General features: G+C 45.2%; 3 protein-coding genes across 3 annotated transcripts in view; 2 read left to right on the top strand and 1 right to left on the bottom strand.

Annotated features, from left to right (window-relative positions):
- gny (ALG6 alpha-1,3-glucosyltransferase garnysstan) overlaps positions 1-6,237 on the bottom strand; it is a 28,003-nt gene extending 21,766 nt beyond the window's left edge. The window contains exons 1-6 of the mRNA XM_050167637.3: positions 6,122-6,237; positions 5,892-5,972; positions 4,164-4,248; positions 3,134-3,223; positions 980-1,068; positions 91-182 (exon numbers count right to left, since the gene is read on the bottom strand). Of these exons, the coding sequence (XP_050023594.2) occupies positions 91-182; positions 980-1,068; positions 3,134-3,223; positions 4,164-4,248; positions 5,892-5,972; positions 6,122-6,131 (447 nt within the window). The 5' untranslated portion in view covers positions 6,132-6,237. The remainder of the gene's footprint in view (positions 1-90; positions 183-979; positions 1,069-3,133; positions 3,224-4,163; positions 4,249-5,891; positions 5,973-6,121) is intronic.
- Positions 6,238-6,394: 157 nt separating this feature from the next.
- The window catches only part of LOC126517832 (asparagine synthetase domain-containing protein 1), a 45,204-nt gene continuing 29,725 nt past the window's right edge, over positions 6,395-21,873 (top strand). Inside the window, exons 1-2 of the mRNA XM_050167636.3 lie at positions 6,395-6,580; positions 18,397-18,597. Of these exons, the coding sequence (XP_050023593.2) occupies positions 6,512-6,580; positions 18,397-18,597 (270 nt within the window). The 5' untranslated portion in view covers positions 6,395-6,511. The remainder of the gene's footprint in view (positions 6,581-18,396; positions 18,598-21,873) is intronic.
- Positions 6,997-10,979, top strand: Scamp (secretory carrier membrane protein). The gene has a single exon (XM_050167638.3). The coding sequence runs from the start codon at positions 7,421-7,423 to the stop codon at positions 8,489-8,491; it is 1,071 nt and encodes a 356-aa protein (XP_050023595.1). The 5' UTR covers positions 6,997-7,420; the 3' UTR covers positions 8,492-10,979.

Raw genomic sequence — 21,873 nt, forward strand, 5'->3', positions numbered from 1 at the left:
AGAGAAACCTATTGGGACAATTGCGAAAAAGAGAGCAGCAAGAAATAAACTCAAAAGGAAAGTGAGATGTCAGATTGCATCCTGGCTTACCACATCTCTCGGCTTCATCCTCACTGGAGACCAGAGCGAGTTCCAGAAGAACAGCACGGCAGGAAAGTACACAAGGACGTCAGCAGCCAGGACTGCAAGAACGGCGGCATCAGAGTAACCAACCACGTTTTGCTGAAACCACTACAGACCATCAAAGAAATCCTAACCTAATTGATTCAAAGTGCCTAGGTATGTTCCCATTTATTTATTTATTTATTTAAGACACTTTCAAGGCCCGAAGGCATTACAGAAAGGAGTGGGCGAACATAACAAAAAAAAATTGTGCAAGATACAAAGACATTTGAGGAACATGGAAGAACTTCAGAAACAGTAGGCATATGTATGCATTTAAACTGTGCAGGAATGTACCTCAGCAAAATAGCAATTTTGTACGTCTCTTTCTTCTCTTGTGCACTGTCTTTTTGTGTAACAATGAAATATGTGCAGGGATGCGCCATACTTTTCATACGTTGCAGGCAATAATTCAAGAATGCATTATATACATGCCACATAATGTGACGAGCTCAGCATGGCAGCTACCAGACTCGCAAGGTAACAGCGCCATGATAATGTGTGCATATCTTGCAGGAAAGTGAAAAGTGTAATAGTATAAATAGCATGTACAAACTGATCAGAAGCATGTTGCGGTACACTCTGAGGTGATACAACTTGATCACTTTGGCCAACCAAACTACCCATGTTAAAATTTTTCAATTGCAGCAGACATAATTACACACTAAAGCATATTTAAATTATAAAAAAGACACAATATTAAGAATCCAAATCGTAGAGGTAATACACAATTGGACACAACACAGCCAAATGGGCCCTGCTTCCATCTACATGTACGAGCAAAATCTAGGCGAACTAAATTCAGGTCTTTCCTTACCTGTGTATCGCATGAACAGCTTGTGGTCATAGCTCTCTGTACCTCGTGATGTACTGAGGGCAACCCAACTGCCGTTGATGACTTCTGCACTAGGGATACAGAACAAAATGAAAGTGCAGAGGAGTTCCACAACTGTTCTCGCGCAGCAGCAGCAATGTACAGCAGTGTCGCTCGTACTGAAGTAAGCTGAGTACAGACAGTAATGCAGACTGTGTTGAAGCCTTTGCAATGGTACGTGCAAGGCGTCGACAAGAACGCGCAGGCCCGAACACCGGCGATGAACCGTCGTTAAAGGGGCCCTGAAACACTTTTGTAACATAGTAAGAAAACATTGCTGATCTGTTAACGAGGCTCCTGTGGACCAAATATTGTTGTGCTGCATGAAGCAGGGAACATATAATCTCGTGTCAAAAAGCAGTGAAAAAGCATTTGCTCTTGCTTCTGCAATGTCATCGTGCAGCCTCATCACAAGAAGCTGGACCCATCAAGAGCTACTGGTTGATTTCAGATTGCGAGAAAATTTTTTATCAATACAATTATATTGTTCATTTGGAGTTAAATAAACAAAAAATATATATGTTTGTGATTTCAAAGAAGATAGAAAATCCGTCCCATCTTTGCACTGCCACTCTAAACACAACAGTTGCGCACTGCTTTGTCTGCTGAACATGGTCTCCAAGATGAAAAGCGCAGTGTAGACACCGCAGCTGCCATGGAGTGCCACAATGCGCTGTCTTGCGTTCAACCTTTGGGCGGGGCCAGCAGGTCATTGCTCCCTTGCGCCCCACTGCCACCTCCCCTGTGTAGCTTCAAGTGGGCTAGTGTAATAAAAGGAGGCAGAAAGTTGTCGATTGGTCCGATAGCTACATCTAACTTTGCTTATGCGTGAAGGATTCGAAAAAAAGTTTGCAGCAGGAGATTCGTGAGGTGATGTACGAGGGCAAAGTCCTTGCCGCTGCATTTTATTGGCCAAGATAAGGTACATACAGGTAATTACAAATACGCATACTATTCTACGTACCTTACTCTATTTTTCCACATATTCCCCATACCGGTTCAGGCATTTGTCCCATCGCAGCACTAAATTTGAGGTGCCCCTCTGCCATGTCATCAGTCAGCGATGCATGCTCATCATCATGCAAGTCCTCACGGCCTTTTGCGAACTTTCAACACCACCACCTCACACTTCTCGAAGCAAGACACCTTTCCCAGTATGTGGGCTGTATTTCCCTGTGGATATGGATAGGCATTTGTCCCTTGCTCCATAGAAAATGAATCGCACTTTGTTGCTCATACACCGCAGATGTTTGAAGCACAACTGCCGTCTTCAACAACTGACAGCATTGCTGTGCCACGGAGCTATGGCAGATGAGGCCGGGCCGGTCCAAGAAAGGTCCACTGGTGAGAACGGATATGTTGACTTCACATTAGCAGCCGCAATTTGGCTAACAAAAAATAGGGGCAAATACTCTCTGATTTGCCCTCGTAATTTATTAGTGATGTCATTCTGTCATTAGTTGGAAAAGTGTTTCAGGGCACCTCTAAGAATAGCTAGTGACGCAGCCTGCATTGCAGGCCCGAAGCTGCCATATGACCAAGGCCGTCGGAATGTGCATCAAATATAGCAGAGAGTACAGAAGCACTATGCTCAGATATAGTGAATCATTTGAAAAGACTCTAGCATAGCAAAGGAAATGTGCCAGACGTAGTGACACAAATGCAAAGTCCTGGGTAGATTTTTTGCAGCGGCAAACCAGAACCCCCAGGGCTTCTGACGGGTCTGAGAACTTGCTTATACAGTTTTGCTGCCTTTTATGTGCAAGTTGCTCAGATCTGCACACATATGCGAAGGCTTTTATTTATGCATCATTAAAATTATCAACACTGTTAATCACAAACATCAACGAAGGCCTCTCCCAGGTATCAAATACCTTTGTCCCGAGTCGACTAAAGCCATCCTATGCCTGCAGGTTTCCCAACCCTGACACTCCATCGAAGCCTCTGTAGCATTCAATTGCATTTTCCTCGCAATGGCATGCATTTTGTTGAATTTCGCTCAACATTTTTTTCATGTACTGTGTGGTATTTCAACAAGCGCAGCATTGCTAAAATTTACAGCAGTGATCGCAACATAGCAAATGAAGTATTTCTTACACTTTGCCACATAACCAGCTATGGTAGGCCGTCAGAGGCGGGTAGTCCAGGCCCCAGTAGAGGAGATCATTGTCTGTCGAGTTCTCATACCTGTACAATACAATGACATTGCCACTTCATGGGAGAACAAAAAAAAGTCATGCATGGCAAACAGATTATGCAACAAACTGTAACTTTTTACATTGCGTAACTGCACACTCGGTTATGAGGGATGCCGCAGTGGAGGGCTCTGGATTATTTTTGACCACTTGGGGTTCTACGGCACACAAGCGTTTCTGCATTCCGCCTCCAACAGAATGTGGCCACCTCGGTCAGGAATCAAACCTGCAACCTCGTGCTAGGCAGGGCAATGCCATAGCCACTGCCTGCAGTGGCAGGTAAACGTAGAGAAATTACGAAGATCTTCAACTTGCGTTAAAAGGCGTATAGTGACATGACATTTCTGACTTCTCATTTTCTTGCACTAAATGCATGTCAAAACCCCATAAACGCTAGAAATACACTAATTTCTTCTACGAACCGCTTTTGATTATGGTAATGAGGACGGGGATACATAACGACGTCGCAGTGCATTGGTGTGCTTTGTTCCTACAACTGCTGTAGCTGCCACACGCAAGCACAGCACTCTTGTTTCCATTCTTATGAGCAGCAACATCATACCCAGCCTTACGTCTGCATGACACCGACAAATCTTGCTCTACGTCATGACATCTCGCTAATGTTGATCCATACTGCAACAGCACCACTTCCAACAGGGACGAGCGCAGGTTGTCACCAACCTGACCCTGTTTGCAATCCTAATTATATAATGTTAATGACACCAGGCCAATTTTGAGGCCAACTTCATTATCAATTTAATATACATTACATGTATTTCCCATACTTCATAGTCTCTAAGTGGCATCCTCTTATGTGCAAGAAGCTTGCAGTAAAGTTTTTCAAACTTCGAACGTGGGTCAGTATTTGTTCAATTAGCCAGAAGAATAAGTGTGAGATATAAGACGAGAGAAATGCTAACAAATGCCATTACCATTTTGTCACCGGGAGATTCACGGTGACTTCCTGCCAATGCCTCTGAGCCTCGTAATCTCCAAACATAGGTGGCTTCCCAGCACCTGCGAATCGTGTTGAAGTCATTGCTCGAAGAGACTAACAGCGAGTAGTCGATGTCAGCAGTTAGGCCTCCCGAGACCCCTCCGATTGAAGCTAACCTACATACCTTCTATAGTTGGTTATTTTCCAAAGCAGTTCCTGGTAAATCAGAAAAAGTGCAGCAGATACAGCGCACTTGTTGGAAACAATGTTAGGTGAAGATTTCTTGAAATGTTTCCCTTTTCTTTTACTTCTAACTACGTGCAAGTAACTGTTTGCTTTCTTCTCCAGTCGCATAAGTTTTGTATTGTTTGGTTGGTGCATAGCGAATACATGCCTGCAGGCAGAATGCTTCTTCTCGGTTTTAAGAATGCACTTCAGGCCCATATGATACAGCTGCAAACGCCACACGCTCACCCAATGCAGGTTTTAATAATCTCCGTGATTGGATTGTTTACTCAGCGACAAACTGACCGAGCAGCCAGGCCAAACCCTGGGAATCTAGGCAAATAAAGCTTGACCTTAGAAAAAAAAAAAGGTTTGGTCAGGTTTCATGGGTATGGGCACGGGACAAGTGTGTACTTCTACGTACGTGGGCAAAGTGACCATCTCTGAAGTTTTTGCAGGTAAAAAGAAATCTGTTTTCGCCACAAGGACAAAGCAATGAATGCGCTAGTAACATCTTAGAATATCACACAAGGTTTAAGAATCGTAGCTGTAATGGCAGTATGAGTCAAAGTTAACGTAAGCTGACTAAGTAAAAACGAGCTGTTGTGCTAGGGGTCCTCTGTTTGAATCCTGCCATCGAACACTTTCCTTTATGTTTATTAATTAAAGCCAATGTCTATCTAAGCAACTTTACTAACACTTTTTCGTATCGGGTATGTCGAACTTCTTTCCTGGGCCGATCCCGGAGGTAGTACACAGCCGCGCCAATAAAATTACATCCGTCTCAGATTTGAGCACTTACATTTGTTTCACACTTTTTATATTTAAGTCTGAGAATATTTAAGATTAAAGGCATGCGCTGTCGATGTTTTATTTCATGAAATTTGTTTGTGGGCTGCCATTCGCAAAATTCTGGGGAATAATTTTGCCAAGAATCTACCACCTGGTATGAGCAACTTTATTGATAAAATGTTGTGGCAATATAACCCACATATAACGCATATAGCACACATATACCTAAATATATGCGGAAGCTCACGGCGACGACAACGGCAGAAATTCGCTTATATTCGCATATAATTGCTATCGCAATAAAAATTTCGTCAGCCTAAGCGCATTCGTAACGCTAACCACATCGCAGTTCGTTGTGTTGATCGTTTATTTTGCACAGCAGTTGCACAATCGGATATTGCACTGAAGTTTACTTCACAGAAGTTTTTCATCGTCAGCGATGATGAGCGGTCTTGCACCAACATTTATTACCGCAGTTTTACCTACTTACATTAAAAAAAAAAGAAACAGGTGGCATCAAGGAATCATTGATAGTGCGGCGCGCGCCTCTGGCTAAATTCAAGTTAGAGCTGGGTTTGCTTTTTTTTTTTTTTTCGCTTTTCGTTTAATATTAACCAGGAATCTTTATGAGTATGCACATGGGGATGGACTTGGGATCTCAGGAGATTGCGAAATGGCAAGTTTTGTCAAAGTGACGCGTCCATACCCGAGTAAGGCCATAACGAAGTCGCCGAGCGAAGCAACAGCGCTGTCAGGACTCCGAAATAGCAAACGTCGTCGATATCCCCTGGGAAAATGAGATCTGCGGTTAATGAACGTCTTCAACTGCGCTGAGACCATGCCGCTTGTGGAAATCAATCTGTCCAAGAGCGGCTTGATTTCAGATTTATCGACATTTTCTCACATCAAGTTACTTTCGGAAACAACGCTACTTACCGGCAATCATCGTGCCAAACGGTCAACCACGCAACCACGCGGCCAAGACGACGTAAACACAGGTCTAAAAGGTGAGACGAAAAACGCGGGTCTAATTTAAAATCAGACAAACTTGCAACTTTTACTCGTTAAAGATATTTAACATACCAACTATTCATTAAAAAATACATTTGTTGTAAAACCGGCAAAATTGGTCGAGCTTTGGAGAGGAAGATGGAAATATTCTCTGATTTCTTTGATTTGGTGTGTCGTTTTGCATCAAGTTTTTGGTGCCCGGTGTACGTCTGCCAGCCATGCGTCGGAAGGAAATGTCGTCCGGCGCATTTTACAAAGTTTGTTTTTAAATTGTGCATCTATCGTGGCTAATTTTGCTGCAAGGTCACCGTAAGCATGTGCGGGATTGGACTGTGCGTCAGACTGTGTGGAACCAGCCCGTCGAAAGACTGCGCACCTTTCCTGGTGAGTGGAAGACGAATTGCGTTGCCGAGGTCGCTGGGCGCGGAAAATTATTTGTATGATTTTCTAAACATGTAGCTCGTTCACATCTTTGATCATACCACTCACACGCATTCAGCATTTTACATACGACTTGGTATAAACCTCGCGCGTTACCAAGCGATCGCTAGTCGTGAGCAGGTCGAAACAAGGCTGTGCGCCGCCGAAGTGACCCTTCGTGCCTATTTTTTCGTGTATCTTTTGCACCAAGGCGTTGCAGGAATTGTCATTTTTCTGTATTCCTCAGGCATCTATACGTTCTCGTTATTTTGTGCACTGGAAAGAATGTACACATCTGTCATTCAGCGCAGTGGGTGCGAGCATTCATTGTAATGTGTGCGAGCTTTTGGAGACGATATGTCGTGCTTCAAAAAAGAAATATTCAGCAAAATAAGTTTTGTTGTCTAGTTGATACAGTGATGTGACTGCGTGTTGGTATAATGACATAAACGCCGTCGTTTTACGTTCATGAAGAAGAAAGTCGTCTGCGAAGCGGCGGCCACCGACTCGCGCACGCGCATGCGGGACATCCGGGGAACTGAGCGTTACTTCCGGTAGTGGGAGCGGCGGCGCTCGCGGCGTTTCCTGTCGCCCTTTCGACTGGCCTCGAGAGTATCTCTCGTCGTCACTTCTTGGCGCAGTTGTTGCGAGGTTACGCGAGATGGTCTGGGTCGTGTTGGAACTCCCACCACCATTCGGCAAGTTGTCGGCTTAAAGCGGGGCGAACACAGAAGCAAAACAAACACCGGCTCGTCCACATCACGAGCGGTGCGACTAGCCTAGGCGCCCACCGCCAGCTCCACCATGTCGGGCCTGGACTCCAATCCGTTCGCGGACCCGCACGCCCCGAGCCCGTTCGCCGACCCGGCCGTCACGCAAGTGACAAGCCGCAGCCAGCAGGCGCAGTCGGGGTTAGGCCTAGAGGACTACAACCCGTTCGCGGAACCGGCGCAGCCGCGACCGCCGACCGCGAGTCCGCCCCAGTACAGCAGGCCTTCGACGGTCGCGACGCCAGCGGCGTCGGCGGCCGTCGTCCAGCCGGCCGTTATGCAGGCTGTCACGGAACCGCCTCCGGCCTACACGGCGGGCGGCGGCCAGTCGACCACGATCTCCACGGCCGAGCTCCAGAAGCGCCAGGAGGAGCTCGAGAAGAAGGCGGCCGAGCTGCAGGCCCGCGAGGAGGCCCTGCGCGGGGCGCAGTTCAACGCGCGCGCCAACAACTGGCCCCCGCTGCCCGACAAGTGCTGCGTGGCGCCCTGCTTCTACCAGGACATCGGCGTGGACATTCCGCTCGAGTTCCAGAAGATCGTGCGCACCGTCTACTACCTGTGGATCTTCTACGTGCTCGTGCTGGTGCTCAACTTCCTGGGCGGCCTGGCCATCCTCGTCAAGGAGGGCGGCGCCACGCACTTCGGCTTCTCCATCCTCTACATGGTCCTCTTCGCGCCGCTCTCGTTCCTCTGCTGGTTCCGGCCGCTGTACAAGGCGTTCCGCTCCGACTCCTCCTTCAACTTCATGGTCTTCTTCTTCGTCTTCTTCGTCCAGCTCATCGTGTCGGTCATCTACGCCGTCGGCATCGGCACCACGGGCGCCTCGGGCTTCGTGGTCGCCATCGACGCGTTCAGCAAGTCCATCGCGCTCGGCATCTTCCTCACCATCGTGGCGACGGGCCACGCGGTGAACGCGGCCTGGTCGGGCATCATGCTGCTGCGCGTCCACCGCCTCTACCGCTCGACGGGCGCCTCGTTCGCCAAGGCGCAGCAGGAGTTCACCGCGGGCGTGCTGCGCAACGAGCACGTCCAGGGCGCCGCCGCTAACGTGGCGGCCGAGGCGGCACGCACGGCCGTCCAGCAGAACCTCGGCAGCCGGTACTGAGGACCCCGAGTCTCCGCACTAGGTTGCACTTCGTGGCTCCCTGCGCGATTTTACCCCCCCCCCCCCTTTTTTTTTTTCCTTCTGTGCGTGGTCGCTGCTGCCCGCAGGAGAAGGTTGCTGCCGCCTATCTTTTTACCGGACAGTCGAGGAGGCAGCGTCAGTAAAAACAAAGAAAGAAAGTTGTCCCTTTGTGTTGTTCAAGCCCCGTGTTGTCGTCGTGCGTCCGTTTCCCGAAAATAAACATACGGCGCTGTTTTGATTAGACACTTCTACTGTCCCACATGCTCTCTTCAACCCCCCCCTCCCCCCCCCCCCCCATATCTCTTCTGGCCTGGAGCAGACTTCAAACGCCTGCATTCGACACCCTTCTTTTTTTTTTCTTTTCCCCTGCGGCCTGTGGTGGGAATGACGCGCGCAAATGAGAAAGGTTTCGGTGCTTTTTATTCCCTCATGGTCTGGACGCACGGTTTTAGAAGTAGAGATGCTTGTCACACGAGGGTCAAGATTATTTTGCCTTTATCCTGCAAGGTGGCTGTGCAAGCCGCTTTGGTAGCAGAACCGCAATCAAGAGATAGGCGTGTGGAGTCTTCTTGCGTTTGGGTGGTGTGGTGTGTTCACTGGCCTCTGTGCAAAGCTGGAGATGTGACTGCACTTAGCTTGTTTTTTGTTTTTTTTTTTCGAGCATGAGCGGGTAATGCTGGTGAAATAATCTTTCTCTGGCAACTTGAGGGTGTGTGCATAAGAAAAAGGCAGGTGTCGCTAGCATGTGCCGCTTGTTCGTTGTACAAGTCTGAGCTGTGTCTGGTTCCGTGTTGAATCAGTGGGTGCTGACTTTTGAGAGCGTGAAAGGTTGAGACTTGCTTTGGATGAGTAATACCAATTCACATCGCAGTTGCTTTATAATGCAACACGTCATTGCAAGAGTTCTTGTGCTTGTTGCACTGCGACAGCTGACTGCATTGCTCGCGGTAACTACTGTGGTGAAGTTTTGAAGCTCGCGGATGAGCTCTGTCCAATCCCGTTTGTTGAGTGTAAGCAGTGCTGAAACATACGAAATGAGGCTGTGCACCTGAGACCCTTTGTGGGCGGAAATTACACGCACACACTGGCACTGTTAGTTTCCTGGCATACTGTTTGTTTTGGAAAGCCTGTGGAGTCACTTAATCGGTATTTTGACTGGAATGAATATCCCAAGTGTGGTGCGAAGCGAGTGCTCTGGTTCTTGTGGACACCCAAATTGAGAAGCGTGCTACGAAAGGAAATGAAGTTGGTGGCTGCTTAAATAAAGTGACTAGTCTTTCTTGAAGAAACGCTGACATGTAAAGTGGGCTGTGGGAAATGTTGGCCACCCTCCAAATACCCATCCTTGTCTGCAGAAGGACTCCTATGCATTCTGGAGTTCCTTATCTTGAGAACATAGATGAGTATTAAGTCTGTTGGCCTTTGGCGATAAAACTTTTATTTCCTGTTCAGTTAGTCCTAGTTTCTGCTGCTAGAGACTGAATCGCCTGTGCGTTTGTTTACTGCACCATCAAAAATAGATGCACTTTTAAGAGAACGCATTTGAAGTGTCTTGTCTCTGCTTTGTCTTAAGCAAACAGACAAGCCTGGAATGAGGGCTTGGGTGACAAACACAAGGTTCTTTGCCAGGCAAAGTTCTTGTTGGTACATTGCATGTGATAGTCATGTTGACAAGTGCTTATCACTTGCTTGTTCCATTCTAAATGTCTGGAATTGTCTGCACGTTTTCGTATTGGGCGTGTTGTTGCATGTTTGATGCGTGTGTCTGAAAGTTAAGATTTATTTATGCATTGCTGTGTGATCTCCGATTTTCTGTTCATCTGGAAATTTGCCACCGCTTTGTTTCATACCAGTGGCTGGGAGAAGATTTGTGCGCTTAGTGTCATCATAGAGGTGACTAAAGCGCGATTCCATGTGGTTGCTTCAGTTTTTGCCAGAGTGTACTTATACTACCTGCAGGGCTTAGTGCATGAATGCGTGTGTACTTGTGTTGAAACTTGGCCACTTGCAGATTTTTGAAAAGCAAGATGTTACACATTTATGCAGAGTGTCGCTCTCCTTAGATTATGACCGTTTCTTTTTTTAATCAGCAAAAGCACAGCTTTCTTTGATTGCTAGCATGGCTTGATGAATATGCGCTCCTTTTTAAGCAGGGAGAGTTGTGGATTGGCCCCACAATAGGGCGCTGTGAAAGGTTGGTGGTCGGACATGCCCCTCCTGCATTGTAATTTTGGATTATACCTGTGTGTGTACATAGTTTGGGAAATTTGCGCATATGATCAAAAATGAAGTGTGGAAGGGTACAGCAAGCAATCCTCTTAGCTTTGTTTTTTTCTTTTACATGCTGGACAGTGGCACATGTCTTGATAAGATACTTCCCTCAAGATGGTAGCTTGGTGGATATAAATATATATATATATACTTCTTGCCACAATGTTCGTGTTCTAATAAAGCTCGAAGGAAGAAACATTTGTCTGTCAAGTTGTTGTGTAAGATGTGCACATATTGTGCTATGTTAGGCCTGCTACAACAGCTGAAGTTCAGCAGTCCTCTGAACTTTAAAACAAATGCATTCTTTTAGTGAGCTAGAAGAAACAGAACAGTTCTGTTTGTGGCATATTGGCTCAAGACACGGCACATAATAACGGGCCTTAAAGTGACCCTAAACTACCTCCGAGCTCAAATTTTTTTATCCAGTGACTGCTGTGCACCACTCTACAATGAGCTGCAATAATTTTCTAAATGGTGTCATAATGGCAACTGCAGGCATTTGATTAATTTCTGTGCAGTTGCCATGCTTGTTCATCCTTGCTACCCTCCTCGCAACCACTCTCTCCTCCTTGTCGCATACTCTCACCATAAGTCGGCATATTCGAGAGTTCACAGACTCCTCCTTGCTCCAGACTCTTTTCGCTGGCTTCAGATAGGGTGCGAGTATGAATGGAGGCAAGTGGCCGATTTTGAGTTGACGTGAATATGATGAAGAGATACATAGATACAGATATGGAGGTACAGATATGACGGGAATATATGAGTGACAGTGGGGTACGAGTGAATGGACATGAATGCTTGGAGTCTGTGAGTCTGGATAAATGGAAGTTAATGTGAATATGACCGTGAGTAGGTGCCGGTAAAAATGAATGGAAGCGACTATAAACACGAGTGAGTGTTCGTCAGCACAAGTGAGTATCCAATTATTTTGCTCACCCACGACTCCTGCGAGCGCTACAGTGCAGTGAAATCTATGGGCGATGTCTTGCAAAGTTAAAAAAGTCCTGAATTGTCTGGCTGTGATTGCCCTATACACAACCCCAATTATATGAGAGCTTCATGGAAGGATCAATAGTGCACGATGGGCGAGGTCCTTTGGTGGTCCTTTGAGGACACACAGCCGGCTCTTGTCACGTTGGCGATCTTGCCCTCGTCAAATGACTATTCGGCGGTTTTGCATTGGTGATGTATGCGCATGACCCTGATTCGAGCCCGAATGGCGAGACTAGCAATGAAATAGACTTTATACTCTGCGCTAACCCTGGCATCATACAAGATGTGGACGTGCTCGGCAAGGTGCGCTGCAGTGACCATAGGATGGTAAGAACTCGAATTAGCCTAGACTTGAGGAGGGAACGGAAGAAACTGGTACATAAGAAGCCGATCAATGAATTAGCGGTAAGAGGGAAAATAGAAGAATTCCGGATCAAGCTACAGAACAGGTATTCAGCTTTAACTCAGGAAGAGGACCTTAGTGTTGAAGATATGAACGATAATCTTATGGACATCATTAAGGAGTGTGCAATAGAAGTCTGCGGTAACTCCATTAGACAGGATGCCAGTAAGCTATCGCAGGAGACGAGAGATCTGATCAAGAAACGCCAATGTATGAGAGCCTCTTACCCTACAGCTAGAATAGAACTGGCAGAACTTTCGAAATTAATGAACAAGCGTAAGACAGCTGACATAAGGAAGTATATTATGGATAGAATTGAACATGCTCTCAGGAATGGAGGAAGCCTAAAAGCAGTGACGAAGAAACGGAATTGGCAAGAATCAGATGTATGCGTTAAGAGACAAAGCCGGCAATATCATTACTAATATGGATGAGATAGTTGGAAGTGGCTGAGGAGTTCTATAGAGATTTATACAGTACCAGTGGCACCCACGACGATAATGGAAGAGAGAATAGTCTAGAGGAATTCGAAATCCCGCAGGTAACGCCGGGAGAAGTAAAGAAAGCCTTGGGAGCTATGCAAAGGAAGAAGGCAGCTGGGGAGGATCAGGTAACAGCAGATTTGTTGAAGGATGGTGGGCAGATTGTTCTAGAGAAACTGGCCACCCTGTATACGCAATGCCTCATGACCTCGAGCGTACCAGAATCTTGGAAGAACGCTAACATAATCCTAATCCATAAGAAAGGGGACGCCAAAGACTTGAAAAATTATAGACCGATCAACTTACTGTCCGTTGCCTACAAAGTATTTACCAAGGTAATCGCAAATAGAATCGGGAACACCTTAGACTTCTGTCAACCAAAGGACCAGGCAGGATTCCGTAAAGGCTACCCAACAATAGACCATATTCACACTATCAATCAGGTGATAGAGAAATGTGCGGAATATAACCGACCCTTATATATAGCTTTCATTGATTACAAGAAAGCTTTTGATTCAGTCGAAACCTCGGCAGTCATGGAGGCATTATGGAATCGGGGTGTAGACGAGCCGTGTGTAAAAATACTGAAAGATATCTATAGCGGCTCCACAACCACCGTAGTCCTCCATAAAGAAAGCAACAAAATCCCATAAAGAAAGGCTTCAGGCAGGGAGATACGATCTCTCCAATGCTATTCACAGCCTGTTTACAGGAGGTATTCAGAGACTTGGATTGGGAAGAATTGGGGATAAAGAGAATGGAGAATACCTTAGTAACTTGCGATTCTCTGATGATGTTGCCTTGCTTAGTAACTCGGGGGACCAATTGCAATGCATGCTCACTGACATGGAGAGGCAAAGCAGAAGGGTGGGTCTAAAAATTGATCTGCAGAAAACTAAAGTAACGTTTAACAGTCTCGGAAGAGAACAGCAATTTACGATGGGTTGCGAGGCACTGTAAGTGGTAAGGGGATACATCTACTTAGGACAAGTAGTGACTGCTGATGCGGATCATGAGACGGAAATAATCAGAAGAATAAGAATGGGCTTGGGTGCGTTTGGCAGGCATTCTCAGTTCATGAACAGCAGGTTGCCATTATCCCTCGAGAAAAGTGTATAACAGCTGTGTCTTACCAGTACTCACATATGGGGCAGAAACCTGGAGGCTTATGAAAAGGGTTCTACTCAAATTGAGGATGACGCAACGAGCTATGGAAAGAAGAATGATGGGTGTAATGTTAAGGGATAAGAAAAGAGCAGATTGGGTGAGGGAACAAATGCGAGTTAATGACATCTTAGTTGAAATCAAGAAAAAGAAATGGGCATGGGTAGGACATGTAATGAGGAGGAAGGATAACCGATGGTCATTAAGGGTTACGGACTGGATTCCAAGGGAAGGGAAGCGTAGCAGGGGGCGGCAGAAAGTTAGGTGGGCGGATGAGATTAAGAAGTTTGCAGGGACAACATGGCCACAATTAGTACATGGCCGGGTTAGTCGGAGAAGTATGGGAGAGGCCTTTGCCCTGCAGTGGGCGTAACCAGGCTGATGATGATATAAATATAGTAGTCGCACGGCGCTGTATGCTACAGCAGTGTACACTGGCTTAGGACGACAATAATGAAAATGACTAAAGTGAAGCAAAAAACAAGAAAAGTAGCTGTTTTTATTGATTGCTGCACTTGCAACACTACTTCGGCACGTTCACTTAGAAGACGTGTTCCCTGGTGGAACGAGGACTGTAGAGAGGCACGAAAGAGTTAGAACAAGGCATGGGGTGTATTGCGCAGATCGCCTGATGCCGAAAAGCTAATTCAGTTTAAACAAATTAAATCACAGGGGAGGCGGACATGACGTCAGGCAAAGAGAGAAAGTTGGGTGAGGTTCCTCTCCGGCATTATTTCATACACGCAGGAGGCAAACGTGTGGAATGGCTTAAGAAAGCTAAATGGGCAACAAATCCATCCGTTGCCTCTGGTGAACGACCAAGGGAATACCTTGCAAGACCAGGCAGACTCCCTTGGGGAACACTTTGAGCGTGCGTCGAGCTCAATACACTATTCTCAATCTTTCCTTAAATACAAAGAAATAGAAGGACTTAAGCCATTCGTACGTAAATGCAAGCACGTCGAAGCGTATAACCTGCCATTCAGTATTGCCGAGTTGAGAGCTACCTTGATTTCAAGCAAGAACACTGCACCAGGACCTGACCAAGTCATGTATGACATGTTCGAAAACTTACACACTGACACACAAGCTGCACTACTCGCACTCTTCAACACTATTTGGGCTGTCGGATACCTTCCATACACATGGAAGGAAGCGATTGTGGTCCCTGTTTTGAAGCAGGGGAAAGACCCATCCCTGGCGGAAAGTTATCGCCCAATAGCTCTTACAAGCTGCTTGTGTAAGCTTTTTGAAAAAATGGTTAATCGCAGACTCGTACATTTCCTTGAACTCAACAATATACTTGATCCCTATCAGTGTGGCTTCAGAGAAGGGCGGTCGACAACAGATCATCTTGTGCGCATTGAAGGATATATCCGCAATGCATTTGTACATAAACAGTATTTCTTGTCGATGTTCCTCGATATAAAGAAGGCGTATGACACAACATGGCGTTACGGGATCTTGAGAGACTTGTCGGGAATGGGCATCTGTGGAAATATCCTGAATATATTTAAAAGCTATTCGTTCAATCGTATCTTCCACGTGAAAATTGGCAGCATGTTGTCGTGACCTTTTACACAAGAAACAGGTGTACCCAAGGGAGGCGTGCTTAGTTGTACACTCTTTATCATGAAGATGAACATGCTTCATTACCACCCGCCATTTTTGATTCCGTCTACATGGACGACATTCAAATTGGCTTCAAATCTTGTAACCTCGCAGTATGCGAGAGACAGGTACAGCAGGGCTCGAACAAGGTGTCCAAGTGGGCAGACAAAAACGGATTTAAAATCAGCCCCCACAAAAGTTCTTGTGTTCTTTTTACTAGAAAGAGAGGCCTGGTTCCAGATCCTTGTGTTCAACTGTGTGGACATCAAATACCTATCAACAAAGAACATAAATTTCTAGGTATTATACTTGACTATAGGTTGACTTTCGTTCCACACATTAAATATGTTAAAGAAAAATGTCTAAGGACAATGAACCTGCTTAAAATTCTATCCCACACAACACGGGGTAGTGACAGGAAGTGTCTGATAAATGTTTGTAGGAGCCTAATTGGATCATGATTGGACTATGATGCGATCGTATATAACTCTGCCGCTCCGAGCGCACTAAAGATTCTAGATCCTGTCCACCATCTAGGTATCCACGTAGCCACCTGCGCTTTCAGGACAAGCCCTATTGAAAGCTTATACACGGAATCAAATGAATGGTCACTCCATCTGCAGAGAACTTACATCAGCCTCACATATTTCCTGAAAATACACTCCAATCATCAACATTCATGTTTTAACACTGTTAACAATATGACATGTGCTACACTTTTCCGTAATCATCCCTCTGTAAGACAGCCTTTCTCGCTGCGTGTGAGGGAGCTTAGTGATGAAATGCATGTCCCACTCCTCGAGCTTCGCTTAATGCATTCAACCAAGCTGTTACCACCTTGGGAGTGGCAGGTGGTATAATGTGACATATCCTTTCTAGAAGTAACAAAACATGCACCAGAGATCGAAATCCTAATGCATTCCCCAGAACTCCAGCACAAGCACTACTGCGCAGTGTTTTACACAGACGCTTCGAAGTCAAATGCCGGGGTGTCCTACACGCAGCCGTCGGCCCATCCTTCTCAGAAACCGATGTACTGCATCCGGAAACAAGTATCTTTACGGCCGAGGCCTACGCATTACTGTCTGCTGTGAAGCATATAAGAAAATCAAAACTTCAAAAAGCAGCGATATATACAGACTCACTAAGCGTCGTGAAGGCCTTGATTTCACTCTATACACAAAAAAAATCCAGTATTTAATGAACTCTATTCCGTCTTGTGTAAACCTAACCGGCATATAATTATATGCTGAGTGCCTGGCCATAGGAGCATCAAGGGTAATGTTCTGGCGGACGAGATGGCCACGTCAATCGCATTGAAAGCTGTTAACCCTACTGCTGATGTGCCTGTCACAGATGTGAGGCCTTTCTTGTGGAAGAAACTGCGAAACCACTGGCAGTGCATGTGGGACGCAGAAACAAATAATAAACTCCACGTGATAAAGCCACAGTTTGGATTCTGGCCCTCTGCAACAAAATCACACCGAACAGATGTCCTATTCTGCCGTCTCAGAATAGGACACACATTTGGCACCCATAACTTTCTACTCACCGGAAATGACCCTCCTACCTGTGGTAGATGCGGGCAGAGGCTGATAGAGAGAGAGAGAGAAACAACTTCATGTAGTCGCCTGCAGAATGACACCATGACCAAATGGCGCCGTGACGTCTTCTCAGCGGGTGGTCTCTACTCAACTCCAGCGCGTGTTACTCCCGCGGTCGGTCGCCCGAGGGGCAACGTTCCGTCGGTTTCGCTCGGCCTTTGTCTTTCAAGAGCCGCTGAGACCTGCTGGACGGCCCAGGTTTGGCTTTCGTGGTCGTAGCTTTCCGCCGCAGCCGCGAGTCGCGGCGGAATCGTTGTACTTGTCGAAGCTTCGTCGGGGAACTTGGTGCAATCCCATAGGATGTGCATCAGGGTGGCCCTCACGTGCTGGCACACGCGGCACACATCACTCACATATCATTTCGGCTGATAGTCGTCCTGGAGTGTCGGGAAGCCCAATCTGAGAGAAGGAGACGTTTTTCCTTAGCATACCGGCAGCTCATTCCTCTTCATCCTGTAATGTTTCTCGGTCCAGAACTGCTTTTTAATACAAACACAGTCCTAGGTTTTCTCAGAGATGTTGTCTTACATGTTATTAGTCCAATACATTCATAGTGCTTCCTGTCTACAGAGGATGCCGCTGTGATAGTCGTTCGGTATAGCACATGCCTCCAGGCCCTTGTGTTTCAAGAGCTCTGGTGAGGCGGTTGTGCTGTAGCTAATTTTTGCATCTTACATGTTCTGTATATCATATCATTCTTCCGCAGTGCAGTGTAAAGCTCATAGTACTCGTCATTAGTCATGGCTATAATCTTATTGCATGTAGATTTTACGCACTTTGTAGCGACTATATTTTAGGCCCCTTTACAGCCACGTCGCATCAACTTCACAGAACTCATTTCACCGCGAAATCACTAACAGTCTTGGCGCTCTTTGGCCATACCTGACCCTTGCGCCACTAAACAATACACATTCATTCATTATTAACCGATAGAGATAACCAATCAGTGTCCCAGCAGCATATCTCAGCACATTTACTGGGAATTGACTTTGACATTCATCCTTTGATGTTCAATTCTATTCTGTTCATTTTTTCTTTTTGTGTGGATTTATTCATTCACTGTTTATTTGGGCTATAAGACAAGAAAAAAAGATATGGAGATTTGTCTAGGTAGCTGATAAAAGGTATGAATGCCTCACAGTGTATCAGACGTCTTTCTCATACATACAACACTCAGTCAACAGAGGCAGTTTAATGTAACTATAACGTGAGTTTGAACATGAGCATAAAGATAAAGAGCTATTCATGACTTCAAAATACCACTCAAACCCTTTCCTTTTTTCCCAGCCATTGCCACTTTCGCTTGTTGGCTAAAAGAACAGTGACAGGAGCTTGTCTATGGCTACTTTTGTCCAGAGCAATGAGACAATTGCACTGCTAAAGCGACGGGGCCCAGAAGGATGCCAGCTGGAAGAGGTGAAGGCAGCCAGTGCGGCTCGGTTCACGCTCCTTGCGACGGTGTTGGGGCTCAGGGGCCGCCAGCTGACACTGCAGCCCGTAAAGGATGAGCTGGGGAACCTGCTGGCATGGAACGGGGAGATCTTTGGGGGCCTCAAGGTAATGCTTTTCTTTTTTTCTTTGTGTGAGTTTGCCCTTTGGCAAGCTAACATTTATAAGAGAGCAGCAATGGAATACATGAGGTCCCCTGAGTGCAAAGCCTCCATCAGTGTCATCAGTGCTATGGGGGTCTTCATCCAAGGTAACACTTGCATACCTGCCAACTCTCCCAAATTTTCTGGAATGCTCTTGAATTTGGGCTTGTAACAATTTTGTTAATGCTGCATCAAGATTTATGAAAAATAAATTCCGTTCACAAAAAGGTTTCGCTCGGTCTCTGAATATCCGTAAGCAGCCTTTCGATGGTAAAAGGGTGCTAGATGTGGCACTTGCTTCGAGTAAATTTGTACAGACGAGTTCCCAAAACAGTCAAAATTTGGAGCATAAAAGTTGGGAAAAGGACATTACGATATAAAAACAATGTGTTGCTTGTCATCTTTTGTTGTTTCAAGTTTGCTGCTGCTTGTACACAGCATCTAAAGGTAAGTCATCGTTAACAAAGTACGTATCCCACAAAAGGCATGTGTTCAAGGCAAGCTTAAAAAAAGAAGAATGTGTGCTCTTCCTCCTCACCTCTTAGTGCTGCGTCTGTGGGACATTTTGCTAATTTTAACTCTTTCGTTACTGCGAGAAATGTGCTCATTTTTGGTGCTTTTATGTTTTAGCATGTTATTTCAAGACCTATAGTAGTCGTAACGTATACTGCAGCACATAAAATTATAGCCTGACCATTGGTGTTTTGAATGGTTGTTAAGCAGGTAACAATTTCTCAGACAACTTTTGAAAATTCTTACATGAAACTTGAAAAAAGCACCTCAAGGAACATCAATGAAAGTAATGATTTGCTAGTTTTAGTTTAGGTACTGATAGTAAATATATCTAAAATAAACAAAATGATATCCTGGTTCCTAGTTCACAATTTCTGTAAGTCAGATCACACACCAAAAAAGTTATTATAAAGATTTGTTCGCATGGGGGGGGGGGGGGGATACTAGTCATAGACCCATGCTATGCAGGAAAGCAGTAGCCTCGCAAAATTGCATTCTTTAGGCTCACCAAGCAATGCTTGTCAGGTCTGGGAGCATGCAGAAGCCTCCTCATACTTGATTATTTCAATTCAATCAGCTCTTCTGGGCAAGCAAGATGGTCTAATGAGCATTCAGCTGGTGCTGGAGCTTCTGCAGGCATTGTTCACATCCCGTACAGTGCTGTACAGTAATGTGGAATGTTGTGCTACATTGTACAGTAATGAATAAGGGCACTTGAACAGGTGGTCTTCAGAATGTAAGAGCTTAGACAACTAGTCAAGTTTCGGTCGAAGGTCTAGTTTCGGTCGAGCACCAGAGGCTAATCTCAACGGTACCTCCAGTCGAAATTTTATGTTTCCAGACTACCCAGTCTCCCAAAAATTGTCAGATCTGACAAATAGCAAAAGTTTATTTGTCATTTCAGGGGGTGCACGATGCTCCTAGTAAAAGAATTCCAACAGAAATGTATAACAATGCATAGCAAAACTGCCGATCGAATTGATCAATTTCTATACGCGCAGTAACGGAAGACTTAATGTTCACAGGTTGGCAGCTGCGCACTTGATTCTGCATGCCACTTGCTACACGCAGGCCTACTGTCCTCCATTTCAATATTAGCAGCCAATGGTGCATAAGCTATGCAAGTGGTGCAGTCTTTGAAATCGACCACTTCACAGATCCTGTAGTGAACTGGCTTTTGATCTATAGAATCTTACTGAATAATGTCTTCATATGTTAGAGCTACAACATGTGGAGCTACTGTTATGAAGTTGATTACATCTCCAAACGAAATTTCTAAAACCTGACGTTTTCGAGCCTCAACGACTCCATTCTTACCAGTTGAACAACAGATGGCAACGGGTAGGCTAGTGACCAGACCAATAAAACAAGTTTACCAGCCCAGATGACACCCTCGGCCTCTGTTATCAAGATCTTCTGTAAAGCTGCACTCCGCTGTCGCCCGTCATTTAACGCACATGTTAAGGACAAGACAAAGGATGCAGGCATAGCATCTTCTTGTCTTCATCCCTTACGAAGCAGCTACCCTTGTTGAATATTGTGGTTAAAGGAGAGGTTATGAGAGGTTTGCAGGGGGCTTTTTGTTGATTGCCCGCTGCTAACCGACGTTGCAAACGCGCTCTGTTCACAGGACGCTAAAGAGAAAAATCTAGTTTAGTGGTATTAATAAATTAATACAATACAGAAAAATTCATTCCTACCATTGCTAAGCCTCCGTTAAGGAATCTGGAAGAGGTGAAAAAAAATCAGATTGGCTGCAATGTTGTCTGTAGCTCCTGTCCCAGCTCGCTCTGACGTTATGTATTTTGACAGCGCCTGTTCGGGGCCCAGTTAGCATTTTACTGCAAAAGTGGAGCCACATTGTATGTAAAAATGCAAAAGTTGCAAGTCATCAAAGAAGTCGAGGATGGCTGCTGTTGAGATCACACGCTGTGTGTGTATGTATGTGTGTGTGTGTGTGAAATGATTTGCTGCTATAACTTGTTCAGCGATGGCATGTTTTTGCCATTGCTTTAGTTAGGTTTCCCAGTAACCCCTAACAAATTAGCTTTATTAGCAGTGTGTGTCAAAAAGATGGAACTTGGCAAATTTCCAGAACTTCTGCTGCGCCACAACGACCTATATTTATGAGAAAATAGTGAAGGCTCAAGGGCTTTGTCACAACATTTAGTAAATTGAATTCTGGCTTCGTTTTCGTTTCTAGCAATCAACCTCTTACCATACAATTAATGAAAATTCTTATTTGAACGAATATTTAATCAGTCTATACAGATTTGGTGTTTCTCTTTAGTGTCCATTTAACCCTGTTTTGAAAAAAATCACTTTTGCACGCGTTACCTAAATTTCGTCCAGGTCGAATTACAACCTTAAGGTAGAAGCACCTGCTTGCCATATAGACTTGGTTGGCAACCTAGGAGAAATGTTAGGATATTGCTCCCATCCTGGACTGTAACAATTTCAAATCTGTTGTTCATAATGCTTTTTCTTAAATTAAGTGCATGTGCATTCTTTCTTTTTTCGTAATATTTTTATCGCTCCACTCTGAAACGCATTTAGGCTTGAGAGTACAGTCAGAACTTGTTATAACATAGTCACATCTAACAGGAAAATATCCTGATTATTTCCAGTATTCATTAAAAGCATACGAGCTGATATTGATGAAAAAATCTTTAAATTTTCGATTTACTTTATTATATCCGATAATTTGTTATGTCTGTGTATATATAGG

The sequence above is a fragment of the Dermacentor andersoni genome, chromosome 11 (assembly GCF_023375885.2).
Source record: "Dermacentor andersoni chromosome 11, qqDerAnde1_hic_scaffold, whole genome shotgun sequence".
In the NCBI taxonomy this organism is placed as follows: domain Eukaryota; kingdom Metazoa; phylum Arthropoda; class Arachnida; order Ixodida; family Ixodidae; genus Dermacentor; species Dermacentor andersoni.